This window comes from Macaca thibetana, chromosome 20 (assembly GCF_024542745.1).
Source record: "Macaca thibetana thibetana isolate TM-01 chromosome 20, ASM2454274v1, whole genome shotgun sequence".
Classification (NCBI taxonomy): Eukaryota; Metazoa; Chordata; class Mammalia; order Primates; family Cercopithecidae; genus Macaca; species Macaca thibetana.
In genome coordinates, this window is record NC_065597.1 from 51,972,326 (window position 1) to 51,991,681 (window position 19,356).

Here is a 19,356-nt window from a genome sequence, read left to right on the forward strand (position 1 = left end):
AGATCTCAACTTTGTTGATTGTTGATATCAAATACTATTTTAAAACACATGATATAAGGGAGATGTAAGACCTCTTTCAGGCAACAGAGTTTGCCTTAGAATGCCTTAGAAAATCCATATGTGAAGCTCGACCTAGTGGCCTTGAAGAATGTACAAATAGTCTTGTAGCAATCCTTGAAATTCCTCCATTTCTAGTATGACCTAGCCCAGTTTGGGGGATTTATGGAGCAGTGTTGATGGCCCGGTATGTATCTGCAAAATGCCATATGGACACTCATGGAGCCGTCCCAGCCATTCGACTGTCTCTGGGTCATAGCACAGAAATGTGAGAAGAGAGGAGAGGTCATTTAATAGGACTATTGTACTCTCAGCTTCACTGGTTCAATAACTTTCTCAGCATGCTCAAGAAACTAATATTCCCCAGCTAGCTCGCTGCACTGAACTTTTTCAGAAGCTCTGACCTCTGAGCTGTTTCTTGGAGACTGCAGGTGAACCTCACTTATTCCTATCGTTTTCCCTTGGAGCCTCTAAATTCTCCTTGGCCTCTATCACTCTGCCAATGTAGATGAAGTACCGCTCCCAAAGTAAGAAATCCTAGGCGCGAATGGGCCCTGGTGGGGTGACTCTGGAGAAATTACTAAAATTATATGAGCAATGGTTTCCTCATTTGTAAAATGGGAAACTAATAATATCAATGTCAAGGGCTAATTTGAGAATAAAATTGGCTTAGTTCATATTAAAGTGCTTTAGAATGTGTGTAATGTCGAATGTGCTATTATTTCTTATCTAGGTATTGCCTTTGGTATCACTTGTTAAACCTCTCTGATGTAACAGGGACTGATGAAGGATTTACACACAGTATCTCATCTGGTTCTCATAAATAATTCTAGGACACAGGACTTGTCATTGGCCCCATTTGGGGAGGAAGCAAACAGAGGCTTAAAGTGGTTAAATAATTTCCTCAAGCCTGTAAGTGGTAGAACCAGTACGTGAACCTGGGCCTATCGTAGAACAAGTCCATGCTCTTACACTCTAATAATCTCTGGTCTTCTCCAAAACACAGAAGAGGTGAGACACGGTGGCTCACGCCTATAATCCCAGCACTTTGGGAGGCCAAGGCAGGAGATCACTTGAGTCCAGGAGTTTGAGACCAGCCTGGGCCACATGATGAAACCCCATGTCTACAAAACATACACAACTTAGCTGGATGTGGTGGCACACACCTGCGGTCCCAGCTACTCAGGAGGGTGAAGTGGGAGAATCATCTGAGCCTGGGGAAGTCGAGGCTCTAGCAAGCTGTCATTGCACCTCCAGCCTGGGCAACAGAGTAAGACCCTGTCTCAAAAAACAAACAACAAAAACAGAGAAGAGGCTAAGAAACTAGGAGGGAACCAAAATTATTAGTATTGAGCTGACTGTTTTCTCTATTGGGCTTTAGAAAAAAATATATATGGTGAGACAGAGCTAAAAAGTATGGTCCAATAAATTGCAAAACTCTTTTTAACCCTCACAACAATCCAATGAGGTAAATATCTGATCCCCTCTCGACAGACTGGAAAATCGAGGCTTAGGGACCTAAGAGATACGCCTCCAAATCACAGAACTAGTAAATAAAGGTACCAAGACTTGCACCTGAGTATTCTGGGACCAACTCCTGCCATCTTTCCACCATTCCAGTATGGATTTGAAACTTGGCTCAGCCATTTACGAGCCACATGACCTGGGATGAGTTACTTAACCTCTCAAAGGCTCAATTGCCACATAGGTTAAAAAAAAAAAAAAAAAAGGCATATTTTGGCTGGGCTAGTGGCTCACGCCTGTAATCCCAGCACTTTGGGAGGCCGAGGCGGGTGGATCATGAGGTCAGAAGATTGAGACCATTCTGGCTAATACGGTGAAACCCCATCTCTACTAAAAATACACAAAATTAGCCGGACGTGGTGGTCGGCGCCTGTAGTCCCAGCTACTCGGGAGACTGAGGCAGGAGAATGGTGTGAACCCTCAAGGCGGAGCTTGCAGTGAGCCGAGATTGCGCCACTGCACCCTAGCCTGGGTGACACAGCGAGACTCCATCTCAAAAAAAAATAATAAAATTAAAATAAAATAAAATAAAGACATATTTTAACCAAGATGATCAGGAAGATAAAATAATGCAAGTTAAGTTCTTGAACGCAGCAAGCACTTGACAAATGATAGCGAGAATTATCACACCATGCTGCCTTACTGTATTAACATCTCACTTTTGTATCATGATTAATGATTTATACATTGTGTTTAAATACATTATTTCAGTAAACCTATAAGGTAAGCAGGAATTATGGATCCATGTTTTAGGTTATAACATTGAGATGGTGGAGAAAAATAACACTTACTCAAAATCACACAAGTAGTAAGTAAAGGTTTCCAGATGCAACCCAGTCTTTTGGTTTCAAATGAAGAATCATCTCTATTGCACTGTGTCAGGCATTGAACACATTATACATTACCTTTTCATTCATTCATTCATTCATTGGTCCAACATCTACAAAGTTATCCCTCAGGTTCAAAAGTGGAAGTTGAATTCAATTTTCTTTTCACTCAGGAGTCACCTTCCCAGTTAGAAAATCAAGTTACCAATGAGTGACTGAAAAGACCTCCCTAAGAGGCAATACTACCATTTGTTAATGTAATAGATATTTATTGAGTACCTACTATATGCAGAGAAATATGCTACATGTTGGGAAAACAGCAGACATGGCTCTTTTTCCTCTCTGCCTCTAAGGTGTCCAGGGAAGCACCAGAATGCAATGAATTATTAAATGTGCTCATGATACAGGTGCTATGCAAGAGAAAATGAGAGTCACTAACACAGGAACAGAAAACCAAATGCTGCCTGTTCTCACTTATAAGTGGGACCTAAATGATGAGAACTCATGAACACAAAGAAGTGAACAACAGACACTGGGGTCTACTTGAGGGTGGAGGTTGGGAGGAGGGAGAGGAGCGGGAAAAATAACTGTTGGGTACTAGGCTTAATATCTGGATGTTGAAATAATCTGTACAACAAACCCCCATGAAACAAGTTTACCTGTACAACAAACCTGCACAGTATCCTCAAACCTAAAATAAAGCTTAAAAAAAAAAGTCACCAACTCATCCTGGAGAGGTCAAGAAACATCTATGGAAAATGACATTTGAGTTGAGATTAGAATGATAAGTACATTTTACCTCTGAACAATACTGATTTGAACTACAAGGGACCACTTATATGCAAATTTTTTTTTTTTAATTAAAATACTGAGTTTTATTTCACATGTATATTTTTGTCTCCCCACCATTTCCATGTCTGACCACCGCTACTACTATGTCCTACCATAACATTCCATACATACTTAAAACCAAGCAAAGGGTGGAGTTCCATCTTTAAAAACTAAACAGGCATTTTGGACAACACATTCTTGGCAATGGAACCTGGACAACATTTATCAAACACGGTAGGGAAAGTTCTCACTCTGCATTATAAAAAGGACAGCCAGATATCAACTGTTACAGAAATGAAATAAGACGGAAAATTTTTAACAAATTGTTTAAACTATTTTCTTAAAGAGACTTCCTCCACTGCCAGAGATCTTGAATAGCCTCTTGGTCAGTCATCTGGAAGCAATTCTTCACATAATTGATGAACTTGGCTTCCACTTTGGGAAGAGAACCACCTTTTTCTATACTTGCTTGCATTTTTGCTTTAATGTCTTCTACAGAACTAGGTCCTTTTGGTGTTTTAGGAGTTTTTTCCTGTTTTTTGAAGGATTCTTGTCCTTTTGATCTTGGTGTTGATGATGGTTTTGAGTCTTTTCCATTCTGATTTGACTTTTGTGCATTTTTGGCTGGAGTATCTCGTATAGATTTCTTCACTGGTGCTTTTTCTTCAGCTTCCTCATCATCAAAATCATCATCATCATCATCATCTTCATCATCATCATCTTCATCATCATCATCATCTTCATCAGCAGCAAGTTTTACTTTTTTCTGTGGAACCTTGCTACCACCTCCAGGGGCAGACCGCTTTCCAGATATACTTAAGAGTTTCACATCCTCCTCCTCTTCATCTTCTGACTCTGCATCTTCCTCCACAGCTACTAAGTGCTGTTCACTAATATGCACTGGCCCTGAACCACACTTCAACCTTAAGACCACTGGTGGTGTTATTTCAAAGGCCCCAAGGGAAACCGTTGGCTGTACAGACATTTTCAAAGTTGCCAGTGTTACTTTAATTGGACTGCCTTCATAATTCATTGCCTCTGCTTCAACAATGTACAATTCATCCTTTGCACCAGCCCCTAAACTGACCGTTCTTAAAGATAACTGGTGCTCATTTTCATCATTATCCACCTTAAAGTGATCATCTTTGTCGGCCTTTAGTTCACAACCGAAAAGATAGTTCTGGGGCCTCAGGGGGCTCATGTCCATGTCCATCGAATCTTCCATCAGGTGGCGGCACGCACTTAGGTGGGAGAGAAGGCGGACGGAGATAAACGAACGCTGCTCCAGAGAACAGCCGCACAGGACGGAATCACACCAGGGAGCAAATTTTTTCAATAAAAGTGGCACTGAGTGTGCCTGCCTCTCCTGGCTCACCTGCTGCCTCCTCCACCTCTTCCCCTTCTGCCACCCCGAGACAGCAAAACCAACCCCTCCACTTCCTTCTCCTCCTCAGCCTACTAATCATTAAATTTTATTGTGGAGAAGGGATCTTGCTGTGTTGCTCAGGTTGGTCTTGAACTCATGGCCTCAAGCAATCCTCCTCCCTTGGTCTCCCAAAACCCTGGAATTACAGGCGTGAGCCACTGTGCCGAGCGTATCACAAATCTTTGTTTCTCTGAATGTTACTTTCGATTAACTTAAACCTGAAGATGATGAGGATGGAAAACTTTATGATGATCCACTTCCACTTAATAAATAGCAAATATATTTTCTCTTCCTTGTGATTTTCTTAATAACATTTTCTTTCCCCCAGCTTACTTTATTGTAAGAATACAGTATGCAATGCCTATAACATTTAAAAAGGTGTTAATTGACTGTTTATGTTATCAGTAAGGGTTCCCATCAATAGTAGCCTATTAGTAGTTAAAGTTTTGCAGAGTTGAAAGTTATGTGCAGATTTTTTTTTTTTACTGCAGGAGGGTTGGCACCTCTAACCTCTGCATTGTTCAAGGGTCAACTGTAGATGTTAACCAGATAGTAGCTGCTCAGGCAGGGGAAAGCATGGGGGGAGAATGGTGCATGGAATAAATAGAAAGAATCACTGTGAAGCTGAACTACATAAAGGGCAAAAGAAGAAAGTCAGGCCTGAGAAGAAAAGAGAGGGATACTTCAGATTTGCTTTATAAGCCATGACAAAAAGCTTCAACTTTATCTGAAGTCCCCTGGGGAATCATAGAGTTTTTGTTTTTTGTTTGTTTTTTGTTTTTTGTTTTTTTAGACAGAGTTCCGCTATTGTCGCCCAGGCTGGAGTGCAATGTCACGTTCTTGGCTCACTGCAACCTCTGCCTCCCAGGTTCAAGTAATTCTCCTGTCTCAGCCTCCTGAGTAGCTGGGATCACAGGCACCTGCCACTACACCTGGCTGATGTTTGTATTTTTAGTAGAGACAAGGTTTCACCATGTTGGCCAGGCTAGTTTCGAACTCCTGACCTCAGGTGATCTGCCCACCTCAGCCTCTCAAAGTGCTAGGATTACAGGTGTGAGCCACCGCACCCAGCCCATAGAGAGATTTTAAGAAAGAGTTAATCAAATCAGGTTACTAGTTGGCTCACTGATAATTGAGAAACATCATGTGGCAGGCCTGGGGATGGAGACACTGGAGCAAGGGAAAGACTAGAAACAGTTCAGACCAATTGTGGTGTTATTTGCAATAATCCTGGTAAGAGCAGTGAGGATGGAGGGGGGAAAGGATGGATTCCTGAGATACGTAGGACAAAGCCTTAACTATCATGGGCAAACTGATAGTTAAACTGGCCATATTCTGCATCTCTACTGCTGACCCAATACTTGCACTGAGCATATCAGTAGAGTTCAGCCCTGCTGGATCTGACCTGGAATTTGGAGAGCCACCAGACAGGGGCACTAAGTGTCAACTCTCCAGATCCTGCAACAAGATGAGTGTGACAGTCAAGCATCTTTCCCACCAACATAGTGTCAAGTCTCCTAGCAAAGGGGCTGGCACAAAAGTGTATGATGGGGAGCAAGGTCTCTACACAGGGATGACAGTTGACGTATTAGCACTGTTGCAGAAACAGGACCAGTGATGGCCCACAGAACACTCCTGGAGTCTCAAAGTGACTACATTGGACTCCTGACAGCTTTAAACTCAGAGGCAGAGCCTGCATCTCAAACAGAAGAGGGAGAATTGTCTAAATGCTTCAATTCTTGTAATTGAAGCAATTGCACATCATTTTACATGCCAGCTCCCTGACAGGATAACCAGTTTGAGTTGAGTGTGGGAATTCAATTATGGATCTTCTGTCTGCATCTTTGAAAGAAAACAACCCAACTGGCCTGTCAAATATCCAGCATGTTTGCCTGCTGGAAATTGCTATCTCCTCCTGACACAGAAAATGTCTGTGCAGAAGAGAAACCTATTATATTTCAGAAAGCTAGCATAACCCCATTACAAAACCTGACAAAGAAAACTACAGACCAATTTTATCTACGAATATAAATGCAAAATCCCTAAATAAAATATAAGCATATGAAATGTGGCAGTATAACACAAAGCTTTTCCATTAAAAATCTGAAACAAAATAAGGACACCCACAATGACCCTAATTATTTTAAATTGCTTTGAAATGTCTGGCCAATGCAATAAGACAAGAAACATAAATAAATAAAGGGTATAATTATTGAAAAGCAAGTGGTAACATCTCTCATTATTTGCATATGTGATTATCCACCTGGAAAATCTAAGCAAATCAACTGAAAAACATCTTAACCCCCGTAAGAGTTCCCTGGTTACTTTCCTAATAACTTAATCTAAAGCAGCTTTCAGAGAGTCAAAGATTTATGATAGGCTGGGCACAGTGGCTCACACCTGTAATTCCAGGGTTTTGGGAGACCAAGGGAGGAGGATTGCTTGAGGCCATGAGTTCAAGACCAGCCTGAGCAACACAGCAAGATCCTTTCTCTACAATAAAATTTAATTATTAGCAGAGCATGGTAGCATTTGCTGTAGTCTCTTCTATTCAGGAGGCTGAGGTGGGAGGATCTCTTGAGCCCAGAAAGTGGAGGCTGCAATGAGCTATGTTTGAATCACTGTACTGCAGCCTGTGCAACAGAGCAAGACCCTGTCTCTTAAAAAAAAAAAAAAAAAAAAAAAAAAAAAGATAGAAGGATTCTCATCCCAGAATTATTTTTATTAGTGAATAAAACAAAAATAATCTAGACATCTAACAATGAGGATGTGATTAAACATGTTACTTTAGATCCAAATGACAAAATATTCAAGCATTAAGAGATATTTTTTAAAATATTTGATAACTTGGACAAATGCTCACATACTATGAGAATAAGAGCAAAATACAAACCTAAATACAGTGTGATTTCTCTTTTGGAAAATAAATAAATAAATAAATCTATGCATATTTGCATAGAAAGCATACTGTGAGGAATATAAAAATGGTAATGTAGTTATCACTGAGTGGGGACTTTTTAACTTTTATAGACTTTACATGAATTAGTTTTACAAATTACGCTATGACCATACTGTGAAATGTATAGGATTAGGCCACATATCAAAGATACTTGCCAATCTGCTTCTGCATAAATATGAAGATTTTCTATGAAAATCAGGCACTCCAAAGCACAAAAGGGCCTGTGATAGTATTATCCCTTGAAGACCTGGGTTGCCACACAATGCTAACAACTAGCTTCACTCAGAATTTGGCGGGAGCTGGCCTGCCTGGACAGGACCCTAACCTTCAACCTTATCAGTAGACAAAACCCTTTTTCTTTCCTGGGCCCAGCTAGAGTCTAATTTGTCACCCAACTCCTTTTTGGCCACACTTCTGTCTCCATTGGGCCCCTCTGGCCAATCCTTATAAAAGCTACATGTGTGACCCCACCTGAGATGAGCTTTCCAGGTGAGTTCAGCCTCCAGTGTCACTCTATCAGAAACCACTTGAACTCCTAGCTCAGGATCTTCCCCCAGGACATCGATGATAGGGTCCTGGATTTACATGGATTCTCCTTTAATAGATTTCTTGCCTGAATTTTCCCTTCTGATGAACCAAAGTAGACCCAACCTGGATGCCAACCTAACAGACCAATACAAAAGGTTATGTCCAGAGGAGCTAAACTCAGACAGAATACTTTACCTACTGAAGGTGGCTTGGAGTGAGAAGACCCTGGGTGTTTATGAAGCCCAGTAATTTTAGACAGAACTGGAAGTCAGTACAGAGATACCAGGTGTGAATGCCCCACCCACAGAGCTACAGCAAACCTACAAACCACAGATAAAGTCAAGGATAGGAAAGAGTCAGAGATAATGCAGAAAAAGTTGGACACAGCTGCAAAATCTTTGGGATAGCCTGGACTCAGTTTCGGTGATTTGCTGTGCACATGTTATGATAGGTTAAAGCAAGGATGTAGGAACACAAGCTCAAATGCCCATAGAGTACAGGCAGTAAACTAAAAGAGTAAAGTAGGCCAACTGGAGACCACGTGCCTCATGCAAAAGGGGACAGCCACTACTGAACCCTAACTAATTGTTGCCATGCAGAAACAAGGCTAGGAATCCAAATTTGCATGTGAAGTTTCCCATTTTAAAATGTTGCCAACTGTTTTGAACATTATGCAAGCCAAACAAAACACATTTGCAAGCTGCATTTTACCCCTGGAAAGAAATTGATGACTTCTAATTAACACAAAGTCTAAAAGGGGTGAGAAATTGATTCCAGTAAGATTGACCCATCCCCAACTTTCCCTAAGAGGCTTCCCTTGCAGGAGTGTGAGAAAAGAGATGTTATGCTTTCACCTACTCCAGAACGTGACCCATCCTACCCCAGGGTCAAGGCCAGGGGAAAACAGTCACCCACTGACTCTGAGCCTCATGCATTTCTTCTATGTGTGGGAGCCTGGTCAGTTCTCAAGGTTTCAATACGCATGCCCTCTGAAAACCAGGACCCTAAAGTTGAAGTCCTAGGGGAAGATCCTGAGTCAGGAGTTTAAGTGGATTTTTATAGAGTGATGCTGCAGGATAAGCTCAACTGGGAAACTCATTTCAGGTGGAGTCACACATATGAGAAAGCTAGAGGCACAACAGTAATGACTGCAGAAATCCAAATGTCATCACCACATCCAACAAGGTCGTATCCATCGAGAGCTAACCTGCTGGATGAGCTCCAATTGACTATTGTCTAATAATATGCATCTCCAGAGTATAAACAAGTCCAAGTCAGAGAGGTAGATGGGTGGAAGACCTCCCTGAGAACTATGGGGTTTGTCAGCTTTTAAAATTCCCTACCAAACCCAGCTATCCCAATACACATTGCTCAGTGCGTGCTCCATGATTTATCTCAGAGGCCTTCTGATACTTTCTTGGGATCTTGAGAAGTACAAAGCATGTATCTGTATGTTGTTGGCATTGGTACATATCAACCTAGGGGAAAAAAATGCATATTTCACCTGAAAGCATTTCCAGACAGAAGAAACAGGAGGCAGGATATTATTAATAAATAAATAAATAAATTTCCCAATAACTGAAGGACTTGAGTTTTTTAGAACAACCCTCCTAGGACCCATCACCATGAACGAAGACCCATACCAAAGCAGGTTTTGATGGCATTTCAGAATAATGAATAAAAAAGGCCACGCATGGTGGCTCATGACTATAATCCCAGCACTTGGGGAGGCCGAGGTGGGCAGATCACTTGAGGTCAGGAGTATGACCATCCTGGCCAACATGATGAAACCCCATCTCCACCAGGTGCTGTGGCTCATGCCTATAATCCTAGCACTTTAGAAGGCCAAGTTGGGTGGGGATTGCCTGAGCTCAGGAGTTCAAGACCGGCCTGGGCAACATGGTGAAACCCTGTCTCTAATAAAATACAAAATGTTAGCCAGGTGTGGTGATGGATGCCTGTAATCCCAGCTACTCGGGAGGCTGAGGCAGGAGAATTGCTTGAACCAGGGAGGCAGAGGTTGCAGTGGGCTGAAATCACACCACTGCACCCCAGCCTCAGTGACAGAGTGAGACTCTGTCAAAAAAAAAAAAAAAAAAAAAAAAAAGAGTCTGAGGATAAATAATTTCCAACTCTGAGTTTCTGGCCAAACTAGAAATTTATTTGTGAGAGCATAATAAAGTCAGTCGTAGATATTCAGGGTCACAAAACACTTAGCTTCCCCTCACATTATCTCAGAAGATACTAAAGCTAATACAACAAGGAAAATAAAGACATAAAGCCCAGGAGATACATGATCAAAAGAACAGGGCAAGAAAGTTTCCAGGGTGAAGTTCCAGGATAACATCTGTATAGGTGGCCAAAGGAGTGACACTCAAAACTGGAGCAGGAGATGGAGAATTCCTGGGGACACACACATGCACACACACACACGAATCTGAAAACTCATCTAACACAGTTGATGACACTAAGTTTTGAGAGTTGTATTGGATAATTTGGGAATCAATACATATATAGAAAAATAAGCCAACCAACAAAACAAGAGGCAAATATTAACTCCTGGAAAAATAAAATGAAAGGAACTATGGTCATAGGACACCTTATGGTTCATCTGAGAACAGTATTTTCATAATCATAATAATGTAAAACTATTTAACTTAAAATTGTGATATAACCATATTGAGAGATTGAGGGAAGGGGAAGAAGAATGTAATGGGGTAGATATTGGAGTAATATTTAAAAATCTAAATTCTCATGTCCCATAGTAGGATGTCAAAGAACTTTTTTAATTAGAAATTTTTTAAATAAAGAAATGGCAAAATAAGTATATGATTTACAAATATGAGGATAAATATCAGAAAAGCTAAGAGTTGAAAATGATTGCCTCTTGGGAACTGGATTCAAAGGTCAGGTAGAGGTGGTCAGTGACTGCTGATCTTTGTTAAAATGTTTGCAAGATTGCACAAATTTTTAAAGTATTTACATGAATTACATTGATTTTAAAAAATTAATTAAAATTAAAAAGAGATTTGAAATATATATATATATATATGTTTTCTTACTTTGTGATTCTCTGTTATCTGAAATGATCTGCACTGGTGGCACATATACTGTGATTTATTCCAATACTTGAGAAAACCCCTGAAGCCCTAGGTTTTATCATTGCCTTCCTGCCCCTCTGTAATATAAATTTTTCTGTCACTGACATGCTCACCAAAATAATCACAGTTTTTCCATCCCAGGCTACCACTACCTAGGTAGCTGCCACATTAACCTAGGTGAGAATTATGAAAACCTAGTCTAGGGTAGTAGAAGAAGGAATGGAGACTCAGAAATAAATACAGAGATATTGAAAGGGTTCCGTAGGCAGCTGATGAGATGCAGCTTGTGTCAACAGGGTGAGGGAAAGGCATTGAATATAATATAAAGGTTTTGATCTTAATTGACATGAAGAAAGAAAGAAATCAAAAGGAGAGATACACTTGGAATAAATGATTTTGTATTGGGATGTTGAATTTTAGTTTCAGTGGACAACCAATTTAGAGATGTTACACAGTTAAACATACACTTTGTCCATGATCACTGGAATCCCAGGACAGCACAACTCAGACAGAGAATTCATGGCAACAGAATCTTAGATTATACTGGCCACAGTGAGTCCCATAACACCGAAGATAGATAAAATCCTGGAGCAAACCTGTACCAGAGGAAAGCTATCACAAATATTTCATTACTGCTAAAATCACAGCAACTTCCACAGCTCCCTTCCCAAAACAGCACAGTGTCCACCTGATGACAGGATAGTGGAAGTGGTGCAGAGACAGTGTGCAAACTTTGACCTTTGTCGTAAGAGTTTTTATCTCACTCATAGCATTCCAAAAGGCCATTAACCAGATTTCATGATGTTCTATGGCAAATCTCAAAGGTCCTAAATTCTTGATTTTATATACTGGGTTAGAGGACGCTGATTGTATTAGCCCATTTTCACATTGTTGATAAAGACATACCCAAGACTGGGTAGTTTATAAAGGAAAGAGGTTTAATGGACTCATAGTTCCACATGGCTGGGGAGGCCTCACAATCATGGTGGAAGAGCAAGGGACATCTTACATGGCAGCAGGCAAGAGAGAGCTTGTGTAGGGAAACTCCCCCTTATAAAACCATCAGGTCTGATGACACGTATTCACTTTCACAAGAACAGCATGGGAAAGACCCACCCCCATGACTCAATTACCTCCCACTGGTGCCCTTCCATGACACATGGGAATTGGAACTACAATTCAAGACGAGATTTGGGTGGGGACACAGCCAAACCATATCACTGATATTTCTCCATCTTTTGTACTTTGGTATATGATCTTCCTCGGCCTATTCTTTAAACATTGATGTCCTCTTCTCCTTTTCTCCTTGGGCAATTTTATCTATTTTCTCTCCATATGTAAGGCCAGAAAATCAACAAAATGAAAAGGATTCAGACCCTTGGATCAGCTTCTCTCTCAATTACATGAAGACAGAAAGGAGAGTACCATAACCATACATTGGTAGTTTAATATACAAAGAGTCTATCCACCAGCAAAGACCTAAACTTTGACCAGTCACATTACTATCCCTCCTACATCTGGAAAACTTACAGAATGTTCTCTAAGGGAGGAACACTCAGGGAGAAATGTGAAATAGAACCAGCTAAAAAAGGTGACTAGAAGACTTATTTAGCTTAAAAACACTACATCAAGGGATGTGATATAAAACTGAGGTAGCGGCCGGGTGCAGTAGCTCACACCTATAATATCAGCACTTTGGGAGGCCAAGGCAGGAAGATTGTTTGAGCCCAGGAGTTCAAGACCAGCCTGGACAACATAGTGAGACAATAAATAAAAAATTTGCAAGGCATGGCAGTGTACACCTGTAGCTCCAACTACTCAGGAGGCTGAAGTGGGAAAATCACTTGAGCCTGGGAGTGAGTCAAGATTGCACCATTGCACTCTAGCCTGGGCAACAGAGTGAGACCCTGTCTCAAAAAAAAAAAAAAAAAAAACAACAACAACAACAAAAAACTACAGCAGAGATTGCCAGTTGCCAAAAATTGTCTATTTTTCCTCCTTCACTAACAATGAAATCTGATTTTTATTTGAGGTAGCAGTGCATTTATAAAAAGCTACTCTGCCCCACCTTCCTTGAGGCTACATTTGGCCATATGATGGTGTTCTAGTCAATGAAATGTAGATGGAAATGTTGGGTTGAGCTTCCAAGAAAGTTTTGTAAAAGAAGTTACTTCAGCTGAGACATCTGCCCCCTTTCCCTTTCTTTCTTCCTCCATCTTCCTGCCTCAAATACAGGCATGATGATTAGAGACACAGCAGGCATCTTTGACCATAAGGTGGTCAAAAGCCAATGGCTCATATCACCAGAAAGATACAAGGAGCTGGGTCAATCATGAAATTGACTTTTTAGACTTGAGAGGCTTCCTCCAGACTTTGTCTTACATTGAAGAGAAATAAACTTCTCTTTTTAAATCAGTTTTAATTTTAGTTTCCTAATACAGGCAACCAAACCCAATCCTACTAAGTGATTCAGAAATTATTCAGTTGCTGCAAAAGTAATTGCAGTTTTTCACATGACTTTTTATAAAGTGTATGTTTAATTCAGCTATAAATGTCCCTAAAGTGATTGTAACCCTTTAAGGAATGTATTTCCAAATAAATCTTCCTGGAAGAGTCATAATATGTGTAACCAAAGTCTACTGCTGAAAGAAACTATCACTGAAATATTTACTGTATGAACAGTCTCTTCTGTGAATACTAAGTGACTGGAGTAGTGAAAAAGACTGAGGCAAGTAAAGTAAAGGGGAACCTTCTCTTCAGATGGTTAAAAGAAAAGAAATCACGCTTTTGACACTGTAGGGAGGAGGAAATGCTGTTTTCTGTGTAAGCAGTGGCTCTTCTATTTTTCTTTTTCCTGAAAGGTTTGATTGCATGGTCTCTGAAAAGAGGTTAAGAAGAAAAGACAGACAGTGAAAGTGTGAAGGAAAATCTCAAAAGTGTGCTCAAAGCTGAGATCCAGCTGAGGAAAAAAAAAAAAAAAAAAAAAAAAAACCTGGAAAGGGGGTTATTTGGAGGCTTTGGTGACAATCTTGCCTGTTTGATGGAAATCTGAGTTGGTCCTAGGAGGCCTGGATACCAAGTTAGGATTCACAGTGAATTATAAGGTTGGCTCCTCTACTGGATCTGTCCTGTTACTCAGATCAAATGAGCATAGCCCACTATCACCACCTAATGGAAGCATACCTAAATTACAGGAGCAAAACTGGTGGAAAGGCTTAATACACAGAGAACATTCCTTTTCCATTTTCTTAAACTTCTCTCAGTTACTGTTCTGCCATTACCTATCCAGATAATAATGTTCTTTATGTTTAAAGTTATGTTTATTGTGGTTACATTTATGACATATTTACAGCTTACAAAGAACTTTTGTATACACGTTCTTCTCCAACTAGCACAGCATATCTATAAAGTTATTGGGAAAGGTTAGAAAACTAAGGCTCAGAAAGATTAAAGGATGAACTAAAATGCTCTTTAAAAAGGAGACATCTTAGGCCAGACGCAGTAGCTCACTCCTGTAATCCCAGCACTTCGGGAGGCCAAGGCTGGCGTATTACTTTAGGTCAGCAGTTCAAGACCAGCCTCGTCAACATGGCAAAACCCTGTCTCTACTAAAAATTCAAAAATTAGCTGGGGTTGGTGGCATGTGCCTGTAGTCACAGCCACTCAGGAGGCTGGGGCAGGAGAATTACTTGAACCCGGGAAGCGGAGGTTTCAGTGAGCCAAGATCATGCCACTGCACTCCAGCCTGGGTGACACAGCAAGACTCCATCTCAAAAAATAGAAAAAAAAAAAAAAAAAAAAAAAAAAGACGGAGGGGGACATCTTACATTCTTAAGTTTTTTGACATAATGTAGTGTTCATTTCCACTAATCCATGCTGACATTAGAATAAATGTGGAGGGATTTCGTCTTATGTTTCATTGGTCAGGAATCAGTTTTTCTCTGAAGTGTTTCATAGGGATGAATAAAGAGAGGGACTAAACCCTATTCATTCAATGTGACTCTCTTTGGACATTAGTAATAACGAAGTATAGGTGTCATCAGTGACAAGTTAGTGTTGTCTGAGAAGTGAAAGCAATATTTCTGCCTACTGTCACTGACTGAACCTCCTCTGCTGGGCCAATTCCACAGTACTGAGTAAATCCTCATACTACCATCCTTTTCTTTAGCCATTTAACTTACAAGATTATTATTTTTATAAAAACGAGAAATGCCTTTTCTGTCACTGCTCACAAAGAAACTACTGAAATTTCTACTCATTTCAAAATCATTTGTCTACTTCTTTAACTTTCATCCAAGTCAAGTTTGTTGTGAATCCTGGCAGCTGAAAGTGAAGCTCAGAAGGACTGACCATCAAGATTAGATTCAGAGCAAGTTATGAAGCATTTTCATGTGGTTTATATAATTTGATCCAATAATCCAGCATTGCAGCCACTGGCATTATTTTCAGCTTGTATCTAAGAAAACTGATACTGTGAGACTTAAATGTCTTACTCAGAACAGAAAGTGGTGGAGCTATAAAGTAAATGCAGGATTTTTTTAAACTCCAAACTTCAAGCTTTTTCCACAACACCACATTGAATTAAGATTTCTACCTGGTCTCTGTATAAAATAAGGGTTAGAGCCAGCAGATTAGCCACAATGCAGAAGATGTGGAATAATTTTTACTTTTGAGTTGCCCATCGTGATGGTTAATTTTATGTTTCAACTTGACTGGGCTAAGTGATGCCCAGATATTGTTTTTGGTGTGTTTGTGAGGGTGTTTTGGGAGGAAATTCACATTTTAATCAGTAGATTGAGTTAAAAAAAAAAAAAATTTCATCATCAGTGTGGAAGGACCCAAATAGAACAAAAAGTCAGAGGAAGGGCAAATTCTCTCTCTCTTCAAGCGGGGACATTCAACTCCTGCTCTTGGATACTGGCGTTTCTGGATCTCAGGCCTTCTGACTAGGACTGAGTTACATCACTGGCTTTCTCCTGAGTCTCCAGCTTGCAGATGGCACGTCATGGGACTTCTCATACTTCATAATCACATGAGCCAATTCCCATAATAAGTGTCTTCTTATATATTTATATCTGTCTACATCTATATAATATAAAAATGTGTATATCTTATTGGTTCCGCTTCTTTGCTGAACCTTGACTAACATACTCATGATACACAAACTTTTTCAAAGACTTATAAAAGAAATTCATAAAGCTTAGAATCGCCATGAAATAAATTAGATTATTATTCTTACTATAAAAAGGGCTTTTTAAAGTCATTTTTTTAATCCTAATTCTAAAATGAAGAAAGCAAAGATCACGACTAGACAATTGGTATAAGAAAAAATGTAAATAAGTACAAATATTAAATGATACTAATAATTAAAGACATTTTAAGGACACACAATCGTCTTTCACTTCTAGAGCCAAACTACTAATTGAGTAATTGATTCTCCAGAAAATTAGTAATGGCCAAGGTCTATTAAACTGGCAAATATTCAGTATGGGAAGATGTAAGCTCTCTCATAAACTATCTGTAGCAGTGTAAATTGACTCAGTCATTTTGGAAATGTGAGATATTCCAGAAACATGGAGTAATATGGGTAAACGAGTCCAAAATGTTCATACTAAGGAGTTCTGGGCTGGGCGCGGTGGCTCAAGCCTATAATCTCAGCACTTTGGGAGGCCGAGACGGGCGAATCACGAGGTCAGGAGATCGAGACCATCCTGGCTAACATGGTGAAACCCCGTCTCTACTAAAAAATACAAAACACTAGCCAGGCGAGGTGGCGGGCGCCTGTAGTCCCAGCTACTCGGGAGGCTGAGGCAGGAGAATGGCGTAAACCCGGGAGGCGGAGCTTGCAGTGAGCTGAGATCTGGCCACTGCACTCCAGCCTGGACAACAGAGCCAGACTCCGTCTCAAAAAAAAAAGGAGTTCTGGATTAAAATCAGCAGCCCAATCTAAACTTCTCAGTAAAATTTGAAAACTCACAATATACTCCATAAACTAGGATTGATACAAGTTAATGTCATTGTAAAGAAAAATTGGCCAATAAGTATTAGAGACACAAATCAGGATTAAAAATTACAGCTGATAGGCTAAATGTTCTAAGTTGGCACCAAGAGCCTCTAAGCCTTAATTGACAATTAAATGAGGGAGTTTCAAAGGAAAGGCAAGCCTGCTGACATGCACAGTAGAGAAGGCACTGAGTTAGCTATAATGTGCTGCTAAGAAAGGGTTATATCTAAAGACTACTTACATTTGCTCTGAGGATTCTATTAACAAATATACAAATATTAAAATGGATGGAGGTGAAAGTCCATTTTTAGCAGAGTCATACTTACTTTACAACCATATAATTATGAATCATATTCTGGCTAGAAAAAAAGCAGTTCCTCTGAGACATAATAATTTCAAAGGTGTTACCTACCATCTTTTAAATGTAACTCCTAAATATACACAAGTGTGTCTTAGGAAATGTTTATTTTTGCAATGTTGATTATCTGAAAACATGAAATACATGCCAGCATTATAACAAATAACCCTCTCCCTATAATCTCATTGACGTTGGCAGCAGCATCATTTAAGTCACTTGACTTGACTCATGAATCAGATAACATCAAGACTCATTGTGTTTACTTTCTCCCAATAGACTATTTTCAAAGATGGAGAAATTCTAGCAGATTTTCTTTCTTTCTTTCTTTCTTTCTTTCTTTCTCTCTTTCTCTCTCTCTCTCTCTCTCTTTCTCTTTTCTCTCTCTCTCTCTTTCTCTTCTCTCTCTCTTTCTCTCTCTTTCTTTTTCTTTCTTCTTTTTTCTTGAGATGGAGTCTCGCTCTGTCGCCCAGACTGGAGTGGTGGCACAATCTCAGCTCACTGCAGCCTCCATCTCACAGGTTCAAGCGATTCTTATATCTCAATTTCCCGAGTAGCTGGGACCACAGGCATGCACCATCACGCCCAGCAAAGTTTTGTATTTTTAGTAGAAATGGGGTTTCACCATGTTGCCCAGGCTGGTCTTGAACTCCTGACCTGAAGTGAGCTATCCCCCCTCAGCCTCCCAAAGTGCTAGGATTACAGGTATGAGCCACCATGCCCAGCCAGATTTGTTTCTTGAAAAACCAGGTGCATTGAAGGTTTTTTTCATACATAATAAGGGATATGGGCGCTTCCTGAAAAAGATTTACTGCAGTTATCAGAAGAAAATTTTGGAAACTGCTCAGCAACTTGGAAGTAGCCAAGAAGTCAGGCCTGAGGCTGTTTAAACATGTCAGTATAGCCAGGCATGTAAGGAGTAGGCCAGCAAAGCACAAGTAGCCCACCAATCTTGAAAACATACAGATAAAAGTCAGTCATACACTTTATTTCACACATAGCATTGATACCTAACCTCAAACAGCTGTATTATAACCAAGGTAAGCTTCAACTACCTTGGAGAAACACTGGTGACCAAATAAACAAAGTCCTGCTCCAATGTGAAACTTACTTTGGGGTATCCCAGGTACTCCTTACCAAAACACCTCACATATACAGGGTTACAGTGGAAAGTCCCCCATAAATATATGACACTACTCACTACCTTAACCACAATTTATTGGCCCATATCTGCTATGGTTTGAAGGTATGTCCTCAACAAAACTCATGCTGGCATTTAATGGCCATTGTGACAGTGTTGAAAGGAGGAACCTTTAAGAGGTGTTTAGGATGAATTAAGAGGCCATATGGATTAACGCCATTACTGTAGGAGTGAGTTAGTTGTCATAGGAGTAAACTCTTGATAAAAGGATAAGTTCAGCCCCCATTTGTTCTCTGTCTCATGCACTCTCTTATCTTCTCACCCATGTTATGACACAGCAAGAAGGTCTTCACCAGACATAGTCCCTGATCATGAACTTCCCAGCCTCCAGAACTATAAGCCAAATAATCTCTTTTCTTTATAAGCTACCCAGTCTGTAGTATTCTGTGATAGCAGCTAAAAATGGACTAAGACAACATCTGAGTACTTTACCCAGGTAGCATCAATCAGATTCTTTCTTTCTGGAAATTGGAAGTAAAACTAAGTCTCCCCTCCATGATGACTGCTTTCTGAATAAAGAGTTATTGGCAGTGATTATTTGCA

The 19,356-nt window shown here is 40.1% G+C and overlaps 1 protein-coding gene across 1 annotated transcript; it reads right to left on the minus strand.

Annotated features, from left to right (window-relative positions):
• Positions 1 to 3,264: 3,264 nt before the first annotated feature.
• LOC126944398 (nucleophosmin-like) lies at positions 3,265 to 4,569 on the minus strand. Its single transcript, XM_050773845.1, has one exon. It carries the CDS (start codon positions 4,462 to 4,464, stop codon positions 3,580 to 3,582), a length of 885 nt encoding a protein of 294 aa, XP_050629802.1. The 5' UTR covers positions 4,465 to 4,569; the 3' UTR covers positions 3,265 to 3,579.
• Positions 4,570 to 19,356: the final 14,787 nt, after the last annotated feature.